This window comes from Piliocolobus tephrosceles, chromosome 21 (genome assembly GCF_002776525.5).
Source record: "Piliocolobus tephrosceles isolate RC106 chromosome 21, ASM277652v3, whole genome shotgun sequence".
NCBI classification, from domain to species: Eukaryota; Metazoa; Chordata; class Mammalia; order Primates; family Cercopithecidae; genus Piliocolobus; species Piliocolobus tephrosceles.
In genome coordinates this window covers 48,118-73,108 of record NC_045454.1, presented here as the reverse complement: position 1 = coordinate 73,108, position 24,991 = coordinate 48,118, and the positions used below count along the sequence as shown (strand labels likewise).

At 52.2% G+C, this 24,991-nt stretch overlaps 1 protein-coding gene across 1 annotated transcript in view; it reads left to right on the top strand.

Moving 5' to 3' along the window:
* The window catches only part of LOC113224064 (collagen alpha-3(V) chain), a 37,284-nt gene extending 14,627 nt beyond the window's left edge, over positions 1 to 22,657 (top strand). The window contains exons 24-59 of the mRNA XM_031934896.1: positions 1,773 to 1,826; positions 3,056 to 3,100; positions 3,318 to 3,371; positions 3,485 to 3,529; positions 4,124 to 4,177; positions 4,278 to 4,331; positions 4,801 to 4,854; positions 4,979 to 5,086; positions 5,237 to 5,326; positions 5,590 to 5,643; positions 6,487 to 6,594; positions 6,716 to 6,823; positions 6,905 to 6,958; positions 7,586 to 7,639; positions 9,670 to 9,777; positions 9,854 to 9,907; positions 10,108 to 10,161; positions 10,271 to 10,324; positions 10,457 to 10,510; positions 11,053 to 11,160; positions 12,897 to 12,950; positions 13,125 to 13,178; positions 13,475 to 13,528; positions 13,826 to 13,879; positions 14,059 to 14,166; positions 14,335 to 14,388; positions 14,953 to 15,006; positions 15,189 to 15,296; positions 15,602 to 15,655; positions 15,741 to 15,776; positions 16,388 to 16,441; positions 17,046 to 17,256; positions 17,367 to 17,479; positions 19,293 to 19,361; positions 21,332 to 21,571; positions 21,665 to 22,657. Of these exons, the coding sequence (XP_031790756.1) occupies positions 1,773 to 1,826; positions 3,056 to 3,100; positions 3,318 to 3,371; positions 3,485 to 3,529; positions 4,124 to 4,177; positions 4,278 to 4,331; positions 4,801 to 4,854; positions 4,979 to 5,086; positions 5,237 to 5,326; positions 5,590 to 5,643; positions 6,487 to 6,594; positions 6,716 to 6,823; positions 6,905 to 6,958; positions 7,586 to 7,639; positions 9,670 to 9,777; positions 9,854 to 9,907; positions 10,108 to 10,161; positions 10,271 to 10,324; positions 10,457 to 10,510; positions 11,053 to 11,160; positions 12,897 to 12,950; positions 13,125 to 13,178; positions 13,475 to 13,528; positions 13,826 to 13,879; positions 14,059 to 14,166; positions 14,335 to 14,388; positions 14,953 to 15,006; positions 15,189 to 15,296; positions 15,602 to 15,655; positions 15,741 to 15,776; positions 16,388 to 16,441; positions 17,046 to 17,256; positions 17,367 to 17,479; positions 19,293 to 19,361; positions 21,332 to 21,571; positions 21,665 to 21,811 (2,832 nt within the window). The 3' untranslated portion in view covers positions 21,812 to 22,657. The remainder of the gene's footprint in view (positions 1 to 1,772; positions 1,827 to 3,055; positions 3,101 to 3,317; positions 3,372 to 3,484; positions 3,530 to 4,123; positions 4,178 to 4,277; positions 4,332 to 4,800; positions 4,855 to 4,978; positions 5,087 to 5,236; positions 5,327 to 5,589; positions 5,644 to 6,486; positions 6,595 to 6,715; positions 6,824 to 6,904; positions 6,959 to 7,585; positions 7,640 to 9,669; positions 9,778 to 9,853; positions 9,908 to 10,107; positions 10,162 to 10,270; positions 10,325 to 10,456; positions 10,511 to 11,052; positions 11,161 to 12,896; positions 12,951 to 13,124; positions 13,179 to 13,474; positions 13,529 to 13,825; positions 13,880 to 14,058; positions 14,167 to 14,334; positions 14,389 to 14,952; positions 15,007 to 15,188; positions 15,297 to 15,601; positions 15,656 to 15,740; positions 15,777 to 16,387; positions 16,442 to 17,045; positions 17,257 to 17,366; positions 17,480 to 19,292; positions 19,362 to 21,331; positions 21,572 to 21,664) is intronic.
* Positions 22,658 to 24,991: the final 2,334 nt, after the last annotated feature.

Genomic DNA, 24,991 nt, shown 5'->3' with positions numbered 1-24,991 from the left:
TCTTTCTTTCTTTCTTTTCTTTCTTTCTTTCTTTCTCCATGCAGTCTCGCTCTGTCGCCCAGGCTGGAGTGCTGTGGTGCAATCTTGGCTCACTGCAAGCTCTGCCTCCTGGGTTCATGCCATTCTCCTGCTTCAGCCTCCCAAGTACCACCACGCCCGGCTAATTTTTTGTATTTTTTAGTAGAGACGGGGTTAGCCAGGATGGTCTCAATCTCCTGACTTCGTGATCCGCCCACCTCGGCCTCCCAAAGTACTGGGATTACAGGCATGAGCCACCGAACCCGGCCTCTCTTTCTTTCTTTCTTTCTTTCTTGCTTGCTTGCTTGCTTGCTTTCCTTTCAGACAGGGTGTCGCTCTGTCATTCAGGCTGGAGTGCAATAGTGCAATCATAGCTCATTGCAGCCCCCAATTCTTGGACTCAGGCAGTCCTCCTCCCTCAATCTCCTGAGTAGCTGGGAACCACAGGTGCACATCACCTGATGAATTTTTAATGTTTTACAGAGACAGGGTCTCACTACATTGCCCAGGCTGATCTCAAACTTGCAGCTTCAAGTGATTCTCCTACCTTGGCTTCCCAGAGTGCTGGGATTACAAATGTAAGCCAGTGTACCTGGCACAGACTAAGGTTTTAGAAAGTCCTTGTGTGCATGTGTTCAGGACCCTCGAAGAGTGTCGGGGCCAGGTGTGGTGGCTCACACCTGTACTCTCAGCACTTTCAGAGGCTGAAGTAGGAGAATCGCTAGAGGTCAGGAGTTCAAGACCAGCCTGGGCAACATAGTGAGACCCCATATCTACTAGAAATTTATTTTTTAAATTAGCTGGACATGGTGGCGTGCATCTGTAGTCCCAGCTATTCAGGAGGCTGAGGCGGGAGGATCACTTGAGCCCAGAAGGTTGAAGCTGCAGTGAGCTGTGATTGCACCACTGCGCTCCAGCCTGGGTGACAAAGTGAGACTTTGTCTCTTAAAAACAAAACAAACAAAAAAAGAGTATAGGGACCATGGAAACCCCAGATGGGAAGGGAGAGTAGAGGGAGCCTGAAATGGGCTTTGAGGTGGGATGCCGCCACAGACTGGGTAACTCGGGCGACTGTTTTTTCTGATCTGAACTCAAGTCTGCACAGTGAGTGTGGGAGAGGATACCAGAGCCTGTGATGTCTTCCCCCAGGCGGAGGCACGGTTCCTCCGGCATGGACTGGAGTCAGTTAACAAATATTAAAAAGCATTCACCGTGTGCTAGGCAGTGGGGTATAAGACCAGTGAGCTATGCTACAGTGGGGGAAAACGGTCATTGAATAAGTAAGTCAATAAGGGTCATTTCAATGCAATTGTTCTTGGGAAAACAAAATGGCACAATGTGACAGACAGAGGGTAACTTCGGCAGTGTGGAAGCCAGGATGGTGGCAGAAAGGCATTCTAAGGAGGTGACATCTGAATGAGATCTAAATGGTCAGGAGTGGCTGACTTTGTGGAGACCTAGGAGACGGGAGTTTCAGCCAAAGAGAGCAGCCAGTGCAAAGGCCCTGAGGCAGGAATATACTGCTGTGCCCAAGGACCATCGAGGAGGTCAGTTTTGCTGCAGTGAAACGAGAAGGGAGGAGGGGAAGTGAGAGGAGAGAAGAGGGCTGCCTTGTAGGAGGCTGGGTCTGTAGAGACCAAGGAAGCTTCTGGAATCAGTGACCTGGAGATGCCTCAAAGGATGGTATGAGGGGCCAGTTCCACCCACCACTCACTCCTCACCCTCAGGTCTTCTTTCTAATTCTCTCCACTCAGGGATCCATTGGATTTCCCGGGCCCCTGGGACCCATAGGAGAGAAAGGGAAGTCGGTGAGTCATGACCAGGGGTAAGGGAGAGGCGCGAACTTGTCTGAGGGAAACAGCATGTGTGGTTGTGTCTGATGATGGGTAGACCCTGAGTGTCTGTGTCTATGCCTGGAAGCACTTGTGTGCACACATGCTGTTGTATGCAATGCATGACACATGTAGGTGATTACACATGGTATTAACATGAATATGACTTTAAGTATGTGTATGTGTGTTTCATGTATCTTTCTTTTCTTTTTTTTTTTTTTTTGAGATGGAGTCTGCCTCTATCGCCCAGGCTAGAGTGCAGTGATGTGATCTCGGCCTCCCTGTTTCAAATGATTCCCTGCGTTAGCTTACCAAGTAGCTGGGACTACAGGCGCCCACCACCACGCCCGGCTAACTTTTTGTATTTTTTAGTAGAGACGGGGTTTCACTGTGTTAGCCAGGATGGTCTCCATCTCCTGACCTCGTGATCCGCCCGCCTCGGCCTCCCAGAGTGCTGAGATTACAGGCGTGAGCCACTGCACCTGGCCTCGTGTATCTTTCAATATAAATGAGACAGGGTTTGAACGCCGCAGCCTGCAGGCCTGTGCCTGGGTGAACAAGGGCATGAATCTGCATGCACTTTGCATGATGGTGGGCATGAATGTGTGCAAGAAGCTTGTACACATGCATGAAAGGACGTGTATACACATGTGTGTGTTTCCGTGCACACTGAGTGATGTGTACACAGGCATGTATTGTATTTGTGTTGTTATGTGTGTATTGTAACAGTGTTAATGAACATTGTATTTATATTCATGAGTGTATGTATACTGCTGTGCTTATCAGGACAAAGTCCTCAGCTGAATCTGGGCCTGCATATGTTGACAGTGTATATACATGTGTGCAAGAGATGCATTGCATGATGAGTTTTGTGTCATCTTCAGGCTGTGGATTGCCAAACGCATGCCATGATTGCATGCAATCATGTATGCATACTGCACAACTGTGATAAATACATGTCTCTGTGGCCAAAGATGCTTGCACGTTTGGACTCTGTAGATGCAATCATAGTTACAATTGTGTGTTTGAGATCTGTGTGGTTTTGAGTATAAGTTGTATTTGTGTGTATGTGTATGACTGAAAGGCTTGTGAATAAATGTGTGGCAGACAGCTTTCTGGGTATGTGATTGGGTGCCTTTTTGTGTTTGCATCATGCCTTTGCACCCTAATTCTCTTCTGCTTTCTCTCTTACAATTTATTTTCAGGGAAAGGCAGGACAGCCAGGCCTGGAAGGAGAGCGGGGACCACCAGTAAGAAAACAGAGAGTGCCCCCTACCCTGCTGGGACCTGGGGACAGGGCTGGGAAGGAAAGGTGGTGGAGAGGTCATCAGAGGGCAGGGAAAGGGTTTGGGTTATATCAATGTCCCTGGAGAGGGAGTCACAAGGGGAGGGCACCTGGAAGACTTGGTCTCATCTCCCAGGCTCCCCCACCCCCTCATATCTGATCTTTGCCTTTTTTTTGTTTAGGGCTCCCGTGGAGAGAGGGGGCAACCGGGTGCCACAGGGCAACCAGGCCCCAAGGTATGGGATGGGTGGGCAGTCAAGGCCCCCCATGCCTCAGGCTCAGCCAGTCCCTCCCAGTTCTTCCCAGTTGAGTTTGTTCTGGGGCCTGAGTCTCATTCACTCTGTCCTAGGGCGATGTGGGCCAGGACGGGGCCCCCGGGATCCCTGGAGAAAAGGTGAGAGTGTGTGTGTGTGTGTGTGTGAATGTGCATGTGTATGTGTGTCAGAGAGAGAGATTCTGAGTGGAGGACAAGCCCAAGACATGAAGAGACATTATCATGCAGTAGTAAGAGCACAGTTTAATTGGGTATGGTGGTGCACGCCTGTAGTCCCAGCTACTCTGGAGGCTGAGATGAGAGGATTGCTTGAGCCCAGGAGTTGGAAGCTGCTGTGATCTAATCACACCACTGCACTCCAGCTTGGGTGACAGAGCAAGACTCCATCTTTAAGAAAAGAAAAAAAGGAGCACAGCCTCTGAAGTCAGAGAGCCATGAGTTCAAGTGCTGGCTCTGCCATTCACCTACTGTGTGACCTTGGGCAAGTCACTTAACCTCTCTGTGCCTTAGTTTTCTCCTCTGTAAAATGGGAGTAACCTCAGTCTCCCAGCCGCAGTGGTGAATAAAATGACTGACTGTGCGGAGAATGCCCTGCCCGTGCCTGGCATGCAATAAGCACTCAATGTGTGCTAGATCCTGTTGTCATTATGTGGGGCTCAGGGAGTGGGCAAAGAGGGAGGAAGGATGAGACAATGACTTCCGGTTCCATTTCAGGGCCTCCCTGGTCTGCAAGGCCCTCCAGGATTCCCTGGGCCAAAGGGCCCCCCTGTGAGTGAGGTCACCCTCATTGGGGGTTGGGTGGGTGGAGGATATGGGAAGGGACGAAGCCCTGTATCTGTGCCCCAACTCTTTCCCACCTCATCCGCAGGGTCACCAAGGTAAAGATGGGCGACCAGGGCACCCTGGACAGAGAGGAGAATTGGTGAGTAACCCCTCAACCTTTGATTCCTGATCCTTTTTTCTTGTGTGTGTGTGTGTGTGTGTGTGTGTTTTGTTTTTTTGTTTTGTTTTGTTTTTGAGACACAGTCTCACTCTGTCACCCAGGCTAGAGTGCAGTGGGGCGATCTTGGCTCACTGCAACCTTTGCCTCCCGAGTTCAAGCAATTCTCCTGCCTCAGCCTCCTGAGTGGGACTACAGGCGCGTGCCACCGTGCCTGGCTAATTTTTGTATTTTTAGTAGAGACGGGGCTTCATCATATTGGCCAGGCTGGTCTCAAACTCTTGGCTTCGAGTGACCCACCCGTCTCTGCCTCCCAAAGTGCTGTGATTACAGGCGTGAGCCACCGCACCAGTGGCCAGATTGCTGATCCTATCAGGTCTTCCCTGTCTCCCCGTCCCCCATCCCTTCCCCCATGTAACACCCCCCACCCCCATTTAATTTTTCTCTCTAGGGTTTCCAAGGTCAGACAGGCCCGCCTGGACCAGCTGGTGTCTTAGGCCCTCAGGTCAGAATGGACTCCATAAACCTCCCTTGTTTTGTACCAGTTGGGGGATACTTAGGGGAAGGCTGGACTCCTAAGCGACTCCCCTGGGCCACCCCAACTCAAGAGGAACCTTCTTCCTCACCAGGGAAAGACAGGAGAAGTGGGACCTCTGGGTGAAAGGGGGCCTCCAGGCCCCCCTGGACCTCCTGGTGAACAAGGTCTTCCTGGCCTGGAAGGCAGAGAGGGGGCGAAGGTGAGACACTGTCCATTAGAGGTCTTGGTTGAACATCCAAGATCAACCAAAGGCTCGGAATCAGTCTCATGGGGGAGGGGCCCTGAGTCACAGACTGGACGGAGACATCCCCTCCCTGGAGCTTGACTTCCCTCCTCTGCACTCCTGCAGGGGGAGCTGGGACCACCAGGACCCCTTGGGAAGGAAGGGCCAGCTGGACTCAGGGGCTTTCCCGGCCCCAAGGGGGGCCCTGGGGACCCGGTGAGTATCTTTGGAGACCCTCCTGCATGTCCCTTAGAGAAGGAAAGGATGGGGGGGTCGGGGGAGGGATGGGGGAATGGCATTTGGGGTGTGGGAAGTGATGAAAGCAAAAAAATGCTGGAGGGAACTGGAGAAGGCTGATCCCTCAAAGCTCAGTGTCCAGTCCCAGGAGAGAGGTGGGGACTGTGAGCTCCCCACAGAGGAAGACAGGACTTGGGGACACCCTTGGGAGTCTCTTGACTGTGAATTATCTCCTACTTCAGGGACCTACTGGCTTGAAGGGTGATAAGGGCCCCCCGGGGCCTGTGGGGGCCAATGTAAGTATAACCCCCTGTGCTGGGTGGGGGCAGGGTGGAGGGAACTCAAGGTGTCTTGGAAGCTTGACATTGTCATGATAAAACCCATGATGGAGGCCAAGGCAGGCGAATCCCTTGAGGCCAGGAGTTCGAGATCAACCTGACCAACACGGTGAAACCCTGTCTCTACTAAAAATACAAAAATCAGCCAGGCATGGCGGTGAATGCCTGTAATCCCAGGTACTCTAGAGGCTGAGGCAGGAGAATCACTTGAACCTGGGAGGTGGAGGTTGCAGTGGGCCAACGTCAGTTCTGTTGCTCACTGGCTGGGCTGTTGTATTCCTTGGCAAGCCTCAGTTTCCTTGTCTGTAAAATAGCCATGATGAGAAGCCTCATCTCATGTATGATCACAAACCTCCTTGAGATCATTTATCCAACAAATACTTACCTGTGTGTTGGCCACCAACATATAAAAACCCCTTTTCTTGGGCCAGGTGTGGTGGCTCATGCCTGTCATCCTAGGTCTCTGGGAGGCTGAGGCTGGAGGATTGCTTGAGCCCAGGAGTTTGAGACCAACCTGGGCAACATAGCCAGGCCCTGTCTCTACAAATGTATATATATATACCCCACCAGGAGGACTTTGGCTTTTGTTCTAAGTGAGATGGGAGCCATGGAGGGTTCTTGAGCAGGGGAGGAATGTGCCCAGCCCCTCAAGTGCTCACAGGCACCCTCTGGCCGCTGCAGGAAGGGAACAGGTTAGATATAATCCTGGTAACCACAGAACTCAGTGCCTAGTGGCTTGAAAATCCTCCGTAAAGGAGAGCTACTACTGGTATTATTCCTGATTCGTCTCCCTGTTTTCAGGGATCCCCTGGTGAGCGGGGTCCTGTGGGCCCAGCAGGAGGCATTGGACTTCCTGGCCAAAGTGGCAGCCAAGGCCCCGTTGGCCCTGCAGGCGAGAAGGGGTCCCCGGTAAGTGACTTGCCCATCCCATTCTTAGGGCCTCCTCAGGGTCTGGCCCTGCCACACCCCAGGACATGGCTCCTGCAGGACATTCTTGCTCTGACATCCCCCTTTCCATTTCCCACAACAGGGAGAACGTGGTCCCCCTGGCCCCACTGGCAAAGATGGGATCCCAGGGCCCCTGGGGCCTCTGGGACCCCCTGGAGCTGCTGGGCCTTCTGGCGAGGAAGGGGACAAGGTGAGGAGTTCACAGAGAGGAAGGGTCCAGGGGAGGATGGGGGTGAATGGAAGCTGGGTCTTCATCCCATTTCCTCTGCAGGGAGATGTGGGTGCCCCTGGACACAAGGGGAGTAAAGGCGATAAAGGAGATGCGGTGAGTGGAGATCCGCAGTGAGGCGGGGTGGGGTGGGTAGCAGAAGAGAGAGGAGGCCAGGGATGTAGAGATCATTCTTCATGGGGTAGGAGAGGCCATGGAGTTTTCTGCCTTCTAGGGTACCATCTTGATACCTACATGCAACAGAAGGTACTTGAGCTGCCTGGCGCAATGGGTCCACAGAACCCAAATGCGGAGAGGATAGGGATAGCTGGGGCTCCCAAAGAACTGGAAAGGCACTGGGGTGCGGGTAACCTCCTTCTCCATTCTTAGTGACATGTCCTTCCCTCTGCCCGTGACTCTGCATGGCAGGCACTGAGGCATCTGATACCCAACTAACATCTGATACCCCGCAAACATCAGACCCAGTGTCTTGTATCATTGAGCCAGCTTCGTCCCTGGGTCTTGGTGGAACTTGTGAGGAAAGGTCCTGATGGCCAGGGCTTGGCTTAGGACAGATGTTTGTCTGATCCCGTCAGTCGGTGGCTGAGAAGACAGGATTTGGGGGGATGTAGCTGTTGCTCCCTGGTAGGGAATGTGGGTTGGGAGGCAGTGATTGATAGCTCCAGTGCCCTCTCTAATCTTAAACCTGAGGGAATTTTTTGATTCCGTTTCCCGTTCTCCCAGGGCCCACCTGGACAACCAGGGATACGGGGTCCTGCAGGACACCCAGGTCCCCCGGTGAGTGCCCCCAGCTTTGCAGTCCTTCTCTGGATCCTTGATGGGAGGGATAGTGGGAGCAAATGACAGTGGAAGCACACTGACTCAATCCAAACCTCAAACCCAACCCTGGTCCTCCCTCAGTACTGACACCCAATGTGAACTCAATCCAAGAATCGGAGTCAATCCTAATCCAACCATGTCATCCCTTCAATACCAACACTCTGTATGAACTCACCCTCAGAATCTTATTCAATCTCAACCCAACCATGTCTTCCCCTCAATATCAACACCCAGTATGAACCCAACCCCAGATTCGGAGTCAACCCCAACCCAACCATGTCTTCTTCTCAATACCGACACCCAATGTGAACTTAACCCCAGAATTTGGCACAATCTCAACCCAACCACGTCTTCCCCTCAGTGTCAACAGTCAATGTGAACTCAACCCCAGAATCTGGCCCAATCCCAACCCAACCATGTCTTTCCCTCAATACTAACACCCAATATGAACTCACCCCCAGAATTTGGCTCAATCCCAACTCCAACCATGTCTTCCCCTCAATGCCAACACCCAATACGTACTCACCCCCAGAATCTGAGTAAATCTCAACCCAACCATGTCTTCCCCTCAATACCAGCACCCAATATGAACTTGACCCCAGAATCAGAGTCAGTTCCAACCCAACAATGTCTTCCTCTCAATGCCAACACCCAATGTGAACTCAACCCCAGAATCTGGCCTAATCCCAACCCAGCCATGTCTTCCCCTCAGTGACAACACCCAATGTAAACTCAACCTCAGAATTTGATTCAATCCCTGCCCAACCATGTCTTCCCCTCAATACCAACACCCAATATGGACTCAACCCCAGAATCTGGTTCAATCCTCATCCTCAACCTTGATCTGCCCCTCTATATCGATGTTCAATATATACTCAGCCCTAAAATTGAACTAAATTCCATCCTAAACCCAGCTCTGAACCCCATTTCAGCCCCAGTCTCAACTCTGCTCATGACCTTAACCTCAGTCCTACTCAAACCTTATCTTCAGCCAGACACGGTGACTCATGCCTGTAATCCCAGTACTTTGGGAGGCCAAGGCAGGTGGATCACCTGAGGTCAGAAGTTCAAGATCATCCTGGCCAAAACGATGAAACCCCATCTCTACTAAAAATACAAAAAAACTTACCCGGGCATGGTGGCGGGCCCCTGTGATCCCAGCTACTTGGGAGACTGTGCCAGGAGAATTGCTTGAACCCCGGAGGTAGAGGTTGCAGTGAGTCAAGATGGCACCACTGCACTCCAGCCTGTGTGACAGAGGGAGACTCCGTCTCAAAAAAGGAAAAGAAAAAAAGAGAGAGAGAGAGAGAGAGAAAGCCAGGCACGGTGGCACCCGGTTGTAATCCCAGCTACTCAGGAGCCTGAAGCAGGAGAATTGCTTGAACCAGGGAGGCAGAGGTTGCAGTGAGCAGAGATCTCGCCACTGCACTCCAGCCTGGGTGACAGAGTGAGACTCCTCAAAACAAAACAAAGCAAAGCAAGGCAGAACAAACAAAAACAAACAAACAAAAATGACCAACCAAACAAAAGCCTTATCTTCCAATCTCTTAACCAAGCCCTGACCCAGACCTGTCCTTTTGTGTTTATTTATTACCATACAATAGGAACATATGGCCCTATCCTTAACCCCAACTCTGACCCACTCTTCCAATACTGACCCCAGACCTGAACTCAAACTTTGAATACGACCCTGGCTCCAACCTCAAACCCAACCCTAAATTCCATCTGAACCCCATATGAACCCTGCCCATGACCTGAACCTCAACGGCAAATCTGACTCACTGTTTAACACTTTGACTCAACCCTTGACTTCATTCCCAAGCCCTGTTCCTTAACCTGGACCCCAACTCCAACTCAACCCTGACCCTCCCTAAACTTAATCTGAATCCTGACTCCAACCCTTAACCTCAGTCTTGACCCTTGAGACTCAATCTGCCCTAATCCCTGACCCAGACCTTAAATGTGCCCGGGTTTGTATTCTCCGTCAGGGAGCAGACGGGGCTCAGGGGCGCCGGGGACCCCCAGGCCTCTTTGGGCAGAAAGGAGATGATGGAGTCAGAGGCTTTGTGGGGGTGATTGGCCCTCCTGGACTACAGGTGGGTATCTGGGTTTGGGGGTGGCACCTCTGGTTCTGCCTACCTGGTGCCCCAATCTTGGTTCTTTGTACCACAGGGGCTGCCAGGCCCTCCCGGAGAGAAAGGGGAGGTCGGAGACGTCGGGTCCATGGTATGCACTCCCAGAGGAAGGTGGGAGCGGGAGGGTGGTGGCTTTATAGGGTGGGGGCAGGCATTAGATTCATTTGAGGGACATTGTCATTTTAAGGGCCCTGAGGGTCACCAGCATCGAGAGTGGTATCTGTGGTCACTGTGGCCTTTTGGGCGGGGTGGGCTCTATGGTCACTGGATACTAATGCTGACCTTCCACAGGGTCCCCATGGAGCTCCAGGTCCTCGGGGTCCCCAAGGTCCCAGTGGATCAGAGGTGAGAACTCTTGGGGGGCCAGCATGGCTCAGAAATGGGGACACCCATTTCCTAAGAAGAGGATGTTGGGATTCCACTGTCCCACTCCTACCTCTTGCTGTCTCTCCAGGGCACTCCAGGACTGCCCGGAGGAGTTGGTCAGCCAGGCGCTGTAGGTGAGAAGGTGAGTGAGGGAAGGCAGGGGCTGCACGGGGGGAAGAGAGAAATCTAGTCCTATTGGGCAGGGACATTCTGGGGAGCCCCTCCTTGTCTGCTAGGATGGGACCTTTCCCCACTCTCACGTTGCCTCCTGCAGGGTGAGCCAGGGGAGGCTGGAGACCCAGGGCCTCCGGGAGCCCCAGGCATCCCGGTGAGTGACTGTGTGATGTGGTCCCTGCACCCAACTCAGGGAACCCCTGACCCCTGGGCATCTTGGGCCACTTTGACCTCTGGGCAGTCCAAGGCCATCCACTTACCCCGGTCCTGTGGCCATCCCTGATTACCTTGAGGAAAGACACTTGGAAGGTCTCAGATAGGGCTGCTATGTACAGCTCTGTAGGTTGCACACTACACAAGACTGCATGGCCCAGGAGATAGGTGAGGGCTCAAATCTGAGTCATGAGTCCTGACTTGGGGATGAGTTGCCCACAGGGAGCCCCTCTTCTAATTCGCTCAAGAGCAGCACATGGGCTAGGCCGACCTTGCACGTGACCAGTGGGCACCTAGACCGTCCAGATCTTTCACTGTCATAAGTCCCAGCTCCTTCTGACCTTTGACCCTTGGACAACCTAGGCTACTCTGAACCCTGACCCCAGAAAAGTCCCAGACCACCCCAATGCCTGAATCCAAGTATGCCAATCCTTGATGCCTGGAGAGTCCAGACCACTCTGACCTCTGCCCTCTTCTGTAAAGGGGCCCAAGGGAGACACTGGTGAAAAGGGGGACTCAGGCCCATCTGGAGCTGCTGGACCCCCAGGCAAGAAAGGTCCCCCTGGAGAGGATGGAGCCAAAGGGAACGTGGTGAGTCCTGGGGGGAAGTGGGGGCAGACATGGGAGGGGGCATTTTGAGTGTACTTGAAGTCCTCCCAAACTTTTTTTTGAGATGGAGTCTTGCTCTGTCACCAGGCTGGAGTGCAGTGGCATGATCTCAGCTCACTGCACCCTCTGCCTTCCGGGTTCAAGTGATTCTTCTGCCTCAGCCTCCCGAGTAGCTGGGACTACAGGCACGCACCACCACACCCGCCTAATTTTTGTATTTTTAGTAAAGACGGATTTTCGCCATGTTGGCCAGGATAGTCTCGATCTCCTGACCTCGTGATCTGCCTGCCTCGGCCTCCCAAAGTGCTGGGATTACAGGCGTGAGCTACCACACCCGGCCGAAGCTCTCCCAAACTTCTAGCCAGGGATTGCATCCTCTAATTTACTGATCTCATGAGCAACCCCCAGAACATGGATGAATGAATTAACGGGTGGATGGATGGATGAATGAATGAGTGGATGAATGGATGAATGAGTGAATTAATGAATGGACAAGTGAATAACTCAGTGGATGGATGAATACGTGAGTGAATAAATGGATAAACAAATGCGTGAATGAATGGATGAACGAGTGAATGAATGGGTGGATGAGTGAATTTAATTAATGGAAAAATGAATAAATCAGTGGACATATGAATATGTGAATGAATACATGTGTACGAATAAATGAGTGAATGAATGCATGAATGAGTAAATTAATGGATGAATAAGTAAATTAATAGATGCATGAATGTGAATGAATGGATGAATGAATGAGTGACCAAATGGACAAACGAGTAAGTGAATGAGTGAATGGATGCATGAATGAATGGATAGATCCACAAGTGAACAAATGACTGAAGAGATGAATATGAATGAATGGATAGATCCATAGGTGAACAAAATGACTGAAGAGATGAGTGAATGAATGGATGGATGGATGGATGAGTGAATTAGTGAATAAATATGTGAATGAAACATAAACGTACAGTGGTTATACATCATTGAATGGCATGAAAGTTGATTTCACAGCGGATCATTCTAACGTTGTTGTAAAGGTTAAGGTTGAATTGGGTCAGATTTGGGGTGGATGTGGGATTTGGCCTTGAGGCGAAGGTTGAGGCCCTTCCTCCACCACAGTAGGGTTTGGGGTGGGTGGAGGTCAGGAAGGGGTTTAGCATCTGTGGGACCTTGACTTGAATCGCATTGTTTGGAGTGTTTCTTCTCTGAGTGTGTGAATGGATGGATGGATGGATGGATGGATGGATGGATGGACGGATGGATAGATGGATGGATGAATGGATGGATGGATAGATGAATGGATGGATGGATGGATGGATGGATGGATGGATGGATGGATGGATGAATGGATGGATGGATGGATGGATGGATGGATGGATGGATGGATGGATGGATGGATGGATGGATGGATGGATGGATGGATGGATGAATGGTTGGATGAATGAATGAATAGACAAATTAATGGCCAGTTTTCTCTGTGAGACCCGAGCTGGGAGGCTGTGAGGAGGCTGCAGTGAGATCATGCATGCAGCATTCCTAGCTCAGTGCCTGCACCCATGAAACACGAGAATGTTCACTCTACCAAGCCAGGATTTTATGTTTTGTTCACTAATGTGTCCCCAGAAACCAAATTGTTCCTGGATACAGTTGATCTGTTCCATAAATGCATGATTGCTCCACAATTCAGAGATGTGATTATTAATCATTCTGTGTTCCAGGGCCCCACGGGGCTCCCCGGAGATCTAGGGCCCCCAGGAGACCCTGGAGTTTCAGTGAGTGTGACCCCCTCCCCAATCCTGGCATATTTCCTAATTCTGTCCCCGTTTCCCCACCCCCACAGACCTGGACCCTGACAGTGGAACCAATAACCTTCTTTTGTCCCCCAGCCCACCCCATTTCTCACGTACCCTCATCACCCCTCACAACTCTGTCTTCCCCCTATGCAGGGCATAGATGGTTCCCCAGGGGAGAAGGGAGACCCTGGTGATGTTGGGGGACCGGTGAGTGGGAAAACAGAGGGTGTGGTGCTGAGAGTGGGGGTTGGGGAGCTAATGAGTGAGTGAATTGGGGGGCAGGGGAGTGAGCTAGTGGGGTACCCAAGGTCCCTGCAGGTGCTCCCACTTCATCTCTCTGGGGACCCCCAGGAATGTGAGCAGCTTGAGGCAGTAGGTGGGAGGTGGGAGTGCCTGCTGCTCGGGTGATGCTTGGGGAAGGCTGTCCTCTGGTCCTAGGCGTCCTAAAACAGTCAGGCTCAAACGTTAGCTGAGACCAAAAGTGGTGTCCTTGTCTCCTTCAGGGTCCGCCTGGAGCTTCTGGGGAACCTGGCGCCCCCGGGCCCCCTGGCAAGAGGGTGAGTGATAAGCCACCTCCTGAATCCTCGGCTTACCTACAGTCCCCACTCACCTTACAGACCCCATTCATCCCACAGCCCTCACCCCACAGACCCCACTCACCCCACAGTCCTCACTCACCCCACAGCCCCCACTCACCCACAGACCCCACTCACCCAGACCTCATTCACCCCACAGACCCACTCACCCCTCAGACCCCACTCACCTTACAGACCCCCACTCACCTATAGCCCCCCACTCACCCCTCAGACCCTGAGTCAGCCCCTAGACCCCGCTCATTGTCTTTCCCTTCTCAGGGTCCTTCAGGCCCCATGGGTCGAGAAGGCAGAGAAGGGGAGAAAGGTGCCAAGGTGAGTCCCCTGACAAGGGGAAGGGTCCCTGCACTACTCTAGGCCAACAGTGGGGCCATCAGGAGAGGGTGGACCTGTGACCACCCCAGGCACCCACTCCCTCCAGATCCCAGATGCTTCTTGGCAGGAGGCAGGAACCCCCTGACTCTGGCCCACTCCCTTGCCTGTGTCCATTTCAGGGGGAACCAGGTCCTGACGGGCCCCCAGGGAGGACGGGTCCAATGGGGGCTCGAGGGCCCCCTGGACGTGTGGGGCCTGAGGGTCTTCGAGGGATCCCCGGCCCTGTGGTGAGTGGAGCGGGGCAGGGGCGCGACAGGGCGTGTCCAGCCCCTTTCTGCCTGCTCCCAGCTTGTGATCCCATCACCATTTGGAGGGGCTGCCCCTGGTGCATGGTGGGGGGTCCACACTGGGTTCTGACAGGGTGCAGCCCACCCCATGTTCTATTCCATCCTCAGGGTGAACCAGGCCTCCTGGGAGCCCCTGGACAGATGGGCCCTCCCGGCCCCCTGGTAAGAGACTTGTTCATCCCTGAGGCCCTGGCTCTGAGGACCACTCTGGGCACCTAGTGACCACCTAGTGAGCATCGGTGCAGGATGACCCTCACTGACCGTCCATCTGAGTGTCCACACTGCTCGTCTCTACTAACCATCTGATCTGACCTTCCACCTTGATGATCTACACTGCCCATCTCTATAACCCTCTGCCCTAACCTTCCACCTTGATGGTCTACACTGCCCATCTCTATAACCCTCTGCCCTAATCTTCCACCTTGATGGTCTACACTGCCCACCTCTACTAACCCTCTGCTCTGACCCTCCACTTTGATGGTCTACACTGATCACCCAGGCTGACCTTGGCCACTGACCACTCACGTTGTCCATCCTCCAATCAACCCCTCATTAGCTCTCATCATTCCACCTTGGTGGCCTACACTGACCATCCCTTGACCCCCATCCCTGGTAATTCCCGTTTGAAATCTGCATAATTTCCCATTTGACCATCCCCCAACCACCCACACAGACCTCGAGAGTTCACATTTGAGAATCCCTGACTGACCCTTGCTCTTCTCCCAGGGGCCCTCTGGCCTCCCAGGGCTGAAGGGAGATGCTGGCCCCAAGGGGGAAAAGGTAAGGACATCATTCCATTATTTTCTTCCCCATCTCCTCCCCTCTTTCCCTCTGTCCCTGGCCAGGGGGCTGGGAGATTGGCACATCTTCCGCTCCCAAACTCATCACCCTAAGGCTCCAGGAGAAAAACCTCCCTGAATAGTCCCATGTCCTCCCCTGTCTATGCCTCTTTTGTCCTCCAGGGCCACATTGGATTGATCGGTCTCATTGGCCCCCCGGGGGAAGCCGGTGAGAAAGGAGATCAGGGGTTGCCAGGTGTGCAGGGACCCCCTGGTCCCAAGGGAGATCCTGTGAGTGTCCTGACCTCAGTGGGAAGAATATGTTTGAAGGAGGGGATGGGTTGAGAGACTGTGGGTGTGGGGTCTAAGAAACATGGGTCTGGATTAGTGAGGGTGTGTCTAGGGAAAATAGGGGGCTCTATCTCAGAACTGGCAAGTTGGAGGCTGTGTCTGAGGTTTGGGGTCTCTCTGTGGGGGAATTGGAGGCTTGTCTAGGGTTCCGGGTCTTCCTTTGGTGGGACTGAAGGCTTGTCTGGCGATCTGTCAGGGCAGTAGGGTGTACCCCACCAATTCTGACCCTGATGTCCTTTCCCTAGGGCCCCCCTGGTCCCATTGGCTCTCTGGGCCACCCTGGTCCTCCAGGTGTGGCGGTGAGTATGAAGCGAATCTTTTGTGGGATGAGGTCACTATGGCGGGCCAGCCAGGACCTCAGCTCTTCCTTTCTGTACCCTACAGGGCCCCCTGGGACAGAAAGGCTCAAAGGGGTCTCCGGTGAGTACACCCTGCTTCCGTGGGCTTACATACGCCAGCTTCCCATCCCCTCCGCTCTACCAGAGCCCTCCACGCCTCTGCCTTCATTTAGTTATTTATTCATGCAATCGTGCCTTTGACAAATATTTATTCAACACCTACTGTTGTATTTCATCAGATCCAAAATGCCATCAATTATAAGACGTACCATTATTTTACAAACTGCTAGGAAAGTAAACAGTTCTGCCAAGTAAACTATGACTTGCCAAAAGATGCTAAGAAGCTGATTTCAGAGACGTTAAAACATGAAAAGAAAATTTGGGTCTGATGCTTAATGCTGAAAACTTCATGTCCCTTCCCCAAGGCTGTATGTGTGTGAGTGTGTGTGTGCGTGTGTGTGTGAGTATGTGCGTGAGTGTGTGTGAGTGTGCGTGCGTGTGTGTGCGTGAGTGTGCGTGCGTGTGAGTATGTGCGTGAGTGTGCGTGAGTGTGAGTGTGAGTGCGTGTGAGTGTGCGTGTGAGTGTGTGTGAGTGTGAGTGTGTGTGTGAAGTGTGAGTGCGTGTGTGTGTGAGTGTTGGTGGGAAGGGTCTCCATAGACAGAGTTCATTCTCCAAGTGACTTCTCCCTACAGGGGTCCATGGGCCCCCGTGGAGACACCGGACCTGCAGGCCCACCAGGCCCCCCGGTGAGTTCCACAGGGAGAGGGGGCTGGGCACCAAAACCTGGGGGGAGAGCAAGGACTATGTCTGGGTGTCCCCAGAGGGTCCTTTCGTGCCCACCACTGGGCCAGGCACACACTAGGTGTTCAGAGGATGTAGGTGAAGAGGGTAGTTCCCTACAAAACCCCAGGGAAGGTCTGGCCTGGAGGTGGGGGTTGGGGGAACACCCATGGGGGCTCTGACCTGGGTCTTGTCTCTCGGACCCCATCTCTCCTCCCTGGCTCTCTCCATCTTTCTTATCTGTCTCTGTCTTGATACTTGCGCCACTATTTCATCTTTTGTCTCTCTCCCCACTCTCTGTCCCTCTGTCTCTGCTTTTCTTGCGTTTTCTCTTTTGTCCTCTTACAACTTGGCTTCTCCCCATCTCTGAATCTATCTCTCTCTTTCCTGTGTGTCTCTCCCTTCCTGCTTATCTCTCCTTTCTCTGTCTCTGCCCCTTGTTTATCTCTCTCCCTCCTCTTTCTCATTTGTGTCTCTCTGCCTCTTCATCTCTGCCTGTCTCTCTTTCTCCCGGTCTCTCCCTCCCCCATCTCCCCTCTCTTCTCCTCCGTCCCCATCCCCCACGCCCAGGGTCCCCCTGCCGAGCTGCATGGGCTGCGCCGGCGCCGGCGCTTCGTCCCAGTCCCACTCCCAGTCGTGGAGGGCGGCCTGGAGGAGGTGCTGGCTTCGCTCACATCGCTGAGCTTGGAGCTGGAGCAGCTGCGGCGTCCTCCTGGCACTGCGGAGCGCCCGGGCCTCGTGTGCCACGAGCTGCACCGCAACCACCCGCACCTGCCTGATGGTGAGGTCCGGTCCCCCCGCCACTTGGATAGGCGGAGGTTGGGGATGTGGGGGGGTTGGGGTCCATCGGGTCCCAACCGGACTCACCCACCCTGCCTGGTTCTGCGGCAGGGGAATACTGGATTGACCCCAACCAGGGCTGCGCGCGGGACTCGTTCAGGGTTTTTTGCAACTTCACGGCGGGAGGAGAGACCTGCCTCTATCCTGACAAGAAGTTCGAGATCGTGAGTGCCCCAAACCTCTCATCCCCTCCCCCAGGAAGGGCTGTCCCCTGCTTCCCACACCCACACCCACACCCACCTTGTCTGGGACATTATCCTTCCTTCAACTGGCACTTACTGTATGCCAAGTCCTGTCTCAAGAGCTGGGACTACTGCAGAGGATCAAAAAGAAAAAAATATAAGGCCAGGTGGTGGCACATGCCTATAATCTCAGCATTTTGGGAGGCTGAGGTGCAAGGATCGATTGAGGTCAGGAGTTCGAGATCAGCCTCAGCAACATAGCAAAACCCCGTTTCTACAAAAATTAAAAAGTTGACCAGGCATGGTGGTGTGAGCCTGTAGTCCCAGGTACTCTGGAGGCTGAAGTGGGAGGGTCTTTTGAGCCCTAGAGGTGGAGGTTGCAGTGAACCGAGATGTGCCACTGCACTCCAGCCCGGGTGACAGAGCAAGACTCTGTCTCAAAAAAAAAAAAGAAAGAAAGAAAGAAAGAAAGAAAAAGAAAACTCTCTCTGCTTTTCTGGAATCCATACCTTCCATGGGAAGACAAAGAAGGAAAACTCCAAAAGAAATCAATAGGCTGGGCATGGTATCTCATGCCTGTAATCCCAGCACCTTGGGAGGCCAAGGGGGGCAGATCACCTGAGGTCAAGAGTTCCAGACCAGGCTGACCAACATGGTGAAACCTCGTCTCTACTAAAAATACAAAAATTAGCTGGGCATGGTGGCGGGCACCTGTAATCCCAGCTACTTGGGGGCTGAAGCAGAAGAATCACTTGAACCTGGGAGACAAAGGTTGCAGTGAGTCGAGATTGCACCATTACACTCCAGCCTGGGCGACAGAGTGGGACTCTGTCTAGAAAAAAAAAGAAAGAAAAGATAAAAAAGAAAGAAAGTATCTACTTCATAGAGTGGCTGTGCAATTCAGATACTGATGCAAAAACAAGTATCAGTGAACGGTTTTGTTTTTTTGTGTGTGTGTGTGACAGAGTCTGGCTCTGTCTCCGTGGCTGGAATGTAGTGGCATGATCTCAGCTCACTGCAACCTCTGCCTCCCAGATTCAAGCAATTCTCCTGCCTCAGCCTCCCCGGTAGCTGGGATTACAGGCATGCACCACCACACCCAGCTAATTCTTTCTTTCTTTCTTTCTTTCTTTTTCTTTTCTTTTTTTTTTTTTTAGCAGAGATGGGGTTTCACTGCTACTTAGGAGGCTGGGGTCAGAGGTTTGCTTGAACTTTGAAAGTCGAGGCTGCAGTGAGCCAGTGATCACACCACTGCACTCCAGCCTGGGTGACAGAACAAGACCATGTCTTGAAAATTAAAAAAAGCTGGGCATGGGGGTGTACACCTGTAGTTCTAGCTACTTGGAAGGCTGCGGTGGGAGGATTACTTGAGCCCAGGAGTTTGAGGCTGCAGTGAGCTATGATTGTGTCATGCACTTCAGCAGAGAGATCCTGTCTCAAAAATTAATTAATAAATTAATTAATTAAAATAAAATGGTACCACTAGGGACCCAGAGTTCAATCCCACTGGGGAGCCCTGGGAGACTGTGTAGCACAGGCACCTGAGAGCTATCTCCCTTGGAGGCGAGGGAGCTGGGGTATTTATCCACCAACTCCCATCAGTCATTGGGTGAGGGCTGCCTCAGGGGCATGAACCCCTTTCCCCCATTGTGCACTGGCAGAGCCCATCCATCCCAGAAGCCAGAGAACATCCTGACATAATCACAGCAGCCTACGATGTGAGGAAGTAAATGCAGATGGGATCTAGGTGGCACCAAGGGCATCAGCTACAGTGACCCTCGCTTTTCTCCTCCAGGTGAAATTGGCCTCCTGGTCCAAGGAAAAGCCTGGAGGCTGGTATAGCACATTCCGTCGAGGGAAGAAGGTGAGTCACCAGAGGCCAAGGTGGGGAGTGGCATGAAAATTGATAGGAACCAGCAGGTGGGTTTGAGGGATGGGTTCTGAGAGGTGAGATGAACAGGATAGACTTGCCTCTACCTTCCTAGGGATCACAAGCTGGAGGTGAGGTGTCAGCATCAGATATGTAACAGGCAGTCAATTGCCGTAGAGAATGATGGTGCCAGGACAGGGGAAGCACAGGGCATGGTGGAAATTCAGAGGAGTGTTTGTTGGAAAGACCAGAAGGCTTCCTGGTAGAAATCACAGCTCATCTGAAGCCTAAAGAATGCACTGCGTTAGCAAGCTAGGAAGGGCACGGACAAGTGTTCCAGGAAGAGGGAATGGCATATGCAAAGGTTCAGAGTCAAGACAGGATCTGGTGAATTTGAAAAAGAAAAAGTCACATGGTTGGGCACAGTGGCTCATGCCTGTAATCCCAGCACTTTGGGAGGCCAAGGTGGGCGGATGACCTGAGGTCAGGAGTTCGAGACCAGCCTGGCCAATGTGGTAAAACCCCATCTCTACTAAAAATACAAAAAATTAGCCAGGTGTGGTGGTGCGTGCCTGTAATCCCAGCTACTTGGGAGGCTGAGACAGGAAAATCGCTTGAACCCAGGAGGTGGAGGTTTCAGTAAGCCAAAACCATACCGCTGTACTCCAGCCTGGGCAACAGAGTGAGATTTCAAAAAAAAAAAAAAAAAGAAAGAAAGAAAGAAAGAAAGAAAGAAAGAAAGAAAGAGAAAAAGCATTATTAAGATATTTTGTATTTTTTTCATATTAGCTCTTCAAAATCTGATGGAGATTTTACATTTATAGTACATCACAATTTAAATGCTAAATTTTATTGGGAATATTTGATCTATATTTAGATTTCATAAAACCATTGAACAACAGTTCAAAAAGTAGATTCAGGGCCGGGCACGGTGGCTCAAGCCTGTAATCCCAGCACTTTGGGAGGCCAAGACGGGTGGATCACGAGGTCAGGAGATTGAGACCATCCTGGCTAACACGGTGAAACCCTGTCTCTACTAAAAAATACAAAAAACTAGCCGGGCAAGGTGGCGGTGCCTGTGGTCCCAGCTACTCGGGAGGCTGAGGCAGGAGAATGGCGCGAACCCGGGAGGCGGAGCTTGCAGTGAGCTGAGATCTGGCCACTGCACTCCAGCCTGGGCGACAGAGCGAGACTCCGTCTCAAAAAAAAAAAAAAAAAAAAAAAAGTAGATTCAGACTCAAGTTGTTCCAAACATAAGCTTTCTGATAACTGGATTAAAGCTCAGTCACTAGTTATGAATTTTTTTAAGTTAAAAAAAATTAAATGAAGTTAAAAAAAAAAAATCCCAGCCAGGCATGGTGGTGTGCACCTGTAGTCCCAGCTACTTGGGAGGCTGAGATGAGAGGATGACTTGAGCTCAGGAGATGGAGGCTGGAATGAGCCAGAATTGTGCCAGTGCACTCCAACTTGGGCAAAAGAGCAAGACCCCAACCCCCACTCACCAAAAAAGGGAAAAAAATTAAATAAAGTAAAAAACAGCCCCTCCTTCAAATTGGCCGCATTTCAAGACACATGGCTGCCATATTGGACAGGGCAGAAATCGGGTATTCAGGAGACAGTGAGCTCTCTAGATCCAGTGGCTCACAAGAGTGGAGGTAGAGTTGTGACTTCCGGGTGGGGTTGGGTGTGTTAAAACCCTGGATTGGTGGATGAAGCAATCAAAATTTGGGAAGTCATATGGGGTGGGCATGGAGACCTACTGGATGGAGAGGTGGACAGAGTGGATGTGCAGGTGACTCTTGGGATTCTGCCAGGGATCTCCAGGTGGCTGGTGGGACCTTTTCAGAGATGGCGACATGGGAGGGGTGGGTTGTCTGCTGGTGGATGGAGATTCCCAAGGGGTGGGTTCTGCCGAAAGAGGCTCATGGAGCCCCTCACCCTCTGCGTTGCCCTCCACCCACCAGTTCTCCTACGTGGACGCCGACGGGTCCCCAGTGAATGTCGTGCAGCTAAACTTCCTGAAACTGCTGAGTGCCACAGCTCGCCAGAACCTCACCTACTCCTGCCAGAATGCGGCTGCCTGGCTGGACGAAGCCACGGGTGACCACAGCCGCTCCGTCCGCTTCCTTGGCACCAATGGAGAGGAGCTGTCCTTCAACCAGACGACAGCAGCCACCGTCAGCGTCCCCCAGGATGGCTGCCGGGTAAGAGGGTGGGGCAGTGGCCGGCTGGAGAGGGGAGGCAAGACCTCAGCCACCCTCCCCATAACTCACCATCTCTATCTTCTCTGTGGACAGCTCCGGAAAGGACAGACGAAGACCCTTTTCGAATTCAGCTCCTCTCGAGCGGGATTTCTGCCCCTGTGGGATGTGGCGGCCACTGACTTTGGCCAGACGAACCAGAAGTTTGGGTTTGAACTGGGCCCCGTCTGCTTCAGCAGCTGAGAGTGTCCGGGGTGGGAGGGACCGTGAGGGAGCCCCAGAATGGGGTGCCTTTGGTGCTGAGGCCTTGAAGCCACCGTATTTATCGTTACCTGTGACTCTGGAGCCAATGGGATGTGACTTCGCTCATCACGGTCAGTCATTCCTTCTCCTTTCCAGGGCGCTGGGGGCTGGGCTTCCCTGGCCCAAGGGTCCAGCCTCCTCCCACCCCATTCCAGGTGGCATACTGCAGTCTGGCTCTTTCTCCCCTCCCTCCCCCCCCAAGCGTCACCTCCCCACCTCTTGAACCCCCATGCAATGAGCTTCTAACTCAGAGCTGATGAACAAAAGCCTCCCCATTCCCCAACGCCTGCCTCCTCACTCCTCCGTCGCTGCCCTTCACACCTTTTGGTGCTACCCTTCCCCAGAGTTAAGCACTGGATGTCTCCTGATCCCAGGCTGGGACCCCCACCCCCTTTGATCCTTTCCACTTCCACGGTGAAAGGACTAAAGTCAGACTACAGAGGGAAGTGGGACTTCCCTTGACTGAGCTGTATGTTTCTTCTCCTGCCTCAGCCCAGCTCTGCAAATCCCCTCCCCCTGCCCCCCACCTCCCCAGGCTCACCTTGCCATGCCAGGTGAATCGGGGACCAAGATGGTGGGGGGGAATCAGGATCCTAATGGTGCTGCCCTATTTATACCTGGGTCTGTATTAAAAGGGAAAATCCCCCCTGTTGTAGATTTCATCTGCTTCCTTCTTAGGGAAGGCTGGGATATGATGAGAGATTCCAGCCCAAGCCCGGCCCCCCCACCGCCAGGCCATAGGGCATAATTTGCATCTCACATCTGAGAATAAACTGATGAACTGTGTTTTCGTCTCTGTATTTCTTTTTTAAATTTTTTTGCTTGTTTTTATTTTTGTTTTATTTATTTATCTTTGGGACGCAGTCTCGCTGTGTCGCCCAGGCTGGGGTACAGTGGTGCAAGCTTGGCTCACTGCAACCTCCGCCTCCCAGGTTCAAGCAATTCTCCTGCCTCAGCCTCCCTAGAAGCTGGGGTTACACGTGTGCATCACCATGCCCAGCTAATTTTTGTAATTTTAGTAGAGATGGGATTTCACCTTGTTGGCCAGGCTGGTTTTGAACTCCTGACCTCAGGTGATCCCCCACCTCAGCCTCCCAAAGTGCTGGGATTACAGGTGTGAGCCACTGCGCCCGGCCCTTGTTTGTTCATTTTTAGAGACTGGGTCTCACTGTGTCGCCCAATCTGGAGTGCAATGGCGTGATCATGGCTCACTACAGCCTCCAACTCTGGGACTCAAGTGATCCTCCTTCTTCAGCCTCCTGAGTACCTGGGACCACAGGCATGCACCATCACACCCAGCTAGGTTGTTTTGTGTGTGTGTGTGTGTGTGTAGGGAGAGGTTGTCTTGCTTTGTTGTCGAGGCTGGTCTCAAAGTACTGGCCTTAAGCGATCCTCCCACCTCAGCCTCCTGAGCTGTTGAAATTACAGGCATGACCCACCTCACCCAGCTCTTGATCTCTTTCATCTGATGTGGCCCATATCTCTCTTGGGATCTGGCTCTTGTCTCATCTGATGTACCTGTCACCACCTGTATTAATTAGGTGTGTCTTTTGGGAATCCAATTTTAATGAGACTCACTGGAGATGATAGGCCTATTTATTCACCCAGGCTCCTAGAGGAAAAGTTGAGAATTGTCAGCTTGGGCTGGGAGGCCCAAGACAGCTTAAACCAGAAGTTTGGCCTCTTTACAAAAAAAAAAATTTTTTTTAATTAGCTGGGCATGGAGGAGCATGCCTGTGGTTTCAGCCACTCAGGAGGCTGAGGTGGGAGAATCACTTGAGCCTGGGAGGTGGAGATTGCAGTAAGCTGAGGTTGCACCACTGTGCTCCAGCCTGGGTGAAACCACAGCAAGACCTTGTCTCAAAAAAAAAAAAAAAGTTTGGTTTGGGATGATTTGAATTAGGATTTAGATGTTGGTTTGAAGTATATTTTTAACTGATTTATTAAGATAGAATTCACATACCATATAATTCACCCATTTAAGCTGTATAATTAAAAGAAATCCTATACCCATTAGTGGTCACTCTGCATGTCTTTCCAACCTCCCAGCTGTAGGCAACCACGAATTTGCTTTCTGTCTGTAAGGATTTGCCTCTTCTGGACTGAAATGTCCATTTCATATGAATGGAATCAGGCTGGGTGAGGTGGCTCACTCCTGCAACCCCAGCATTCTGGGAGGCCAAGGTAGGAAGATCGCTTGAGGCCAGGAGTTCCAGACCAGCCTAGGCAACATAGCAAGACCATATTTCTACAAAAATAAAAAAAAAAAAAACCTTAGCCAGGTACAGTGGTGCACACCTGCAGTTCCAGCTACTCAGGAGGCTGAGGCAGGAGAATTACTGGAGGCCAGGAGCTGGAGGCTGCCGTGAGCTATGATCACACCGCAGTACTCCAGCCTGGGCAACAGAGTGAGACCTTGTCTCTAAAAACAAAACAAAACAGGCCGGGCGCGGTGGCTCAAGCCTGTAATCCCAGCACTTTGGGAGGCCGAGACGGGCGGATCACGAGGTCAGGAGATCGAGACCATCCTGGCTAACACGGTGAAACCCCGTCTCTACTAAAAATACAAAAAACTAGCCGGGCGAAGTGGCGGGCACCTGTAGTCCCAGCTACTCCGGAGGCTGAGGCAGGAGAATGGCGTAAACCCGGGAGGCGGAGCTTGCAGTGAGCTGAGATCTGGCCACTGCACTCCAGCCCGGGCGACAGAGCAAGACTCCGCCTCAAAAAACAAAACAAAACAAAACAAAAGGAATAAATAAAAATAAATGGAATCACACAATATATGACCCTTTGTGTCTGGGATTTTGAGCCAAATGGTTTCCAGGAGTTTTTTTGTTTTGGGGGCAAGGTCTCACTCTGTCACCCAGGCTGGAGTGCAGTAGCACGATCTCGGCTCACTGCAACCTCCCCCTCCAGGGTTCAAGCAGTTCTCCTGTCTCAGCCTCCCAAGTAGCTGGGACTACAGGCACACACCACCACCCCTGGCTAATTTTTGTGTTTTTAGTAGAAACGGGGTTTCACCATGTCGGCCCCGTTGGTCTTGAACTCCTGGCCTCAAGTGATTCACCCACCTCAACCTCCCAAAGTGCTGGGATTGCAGACATTAACCACAGTGCCCGG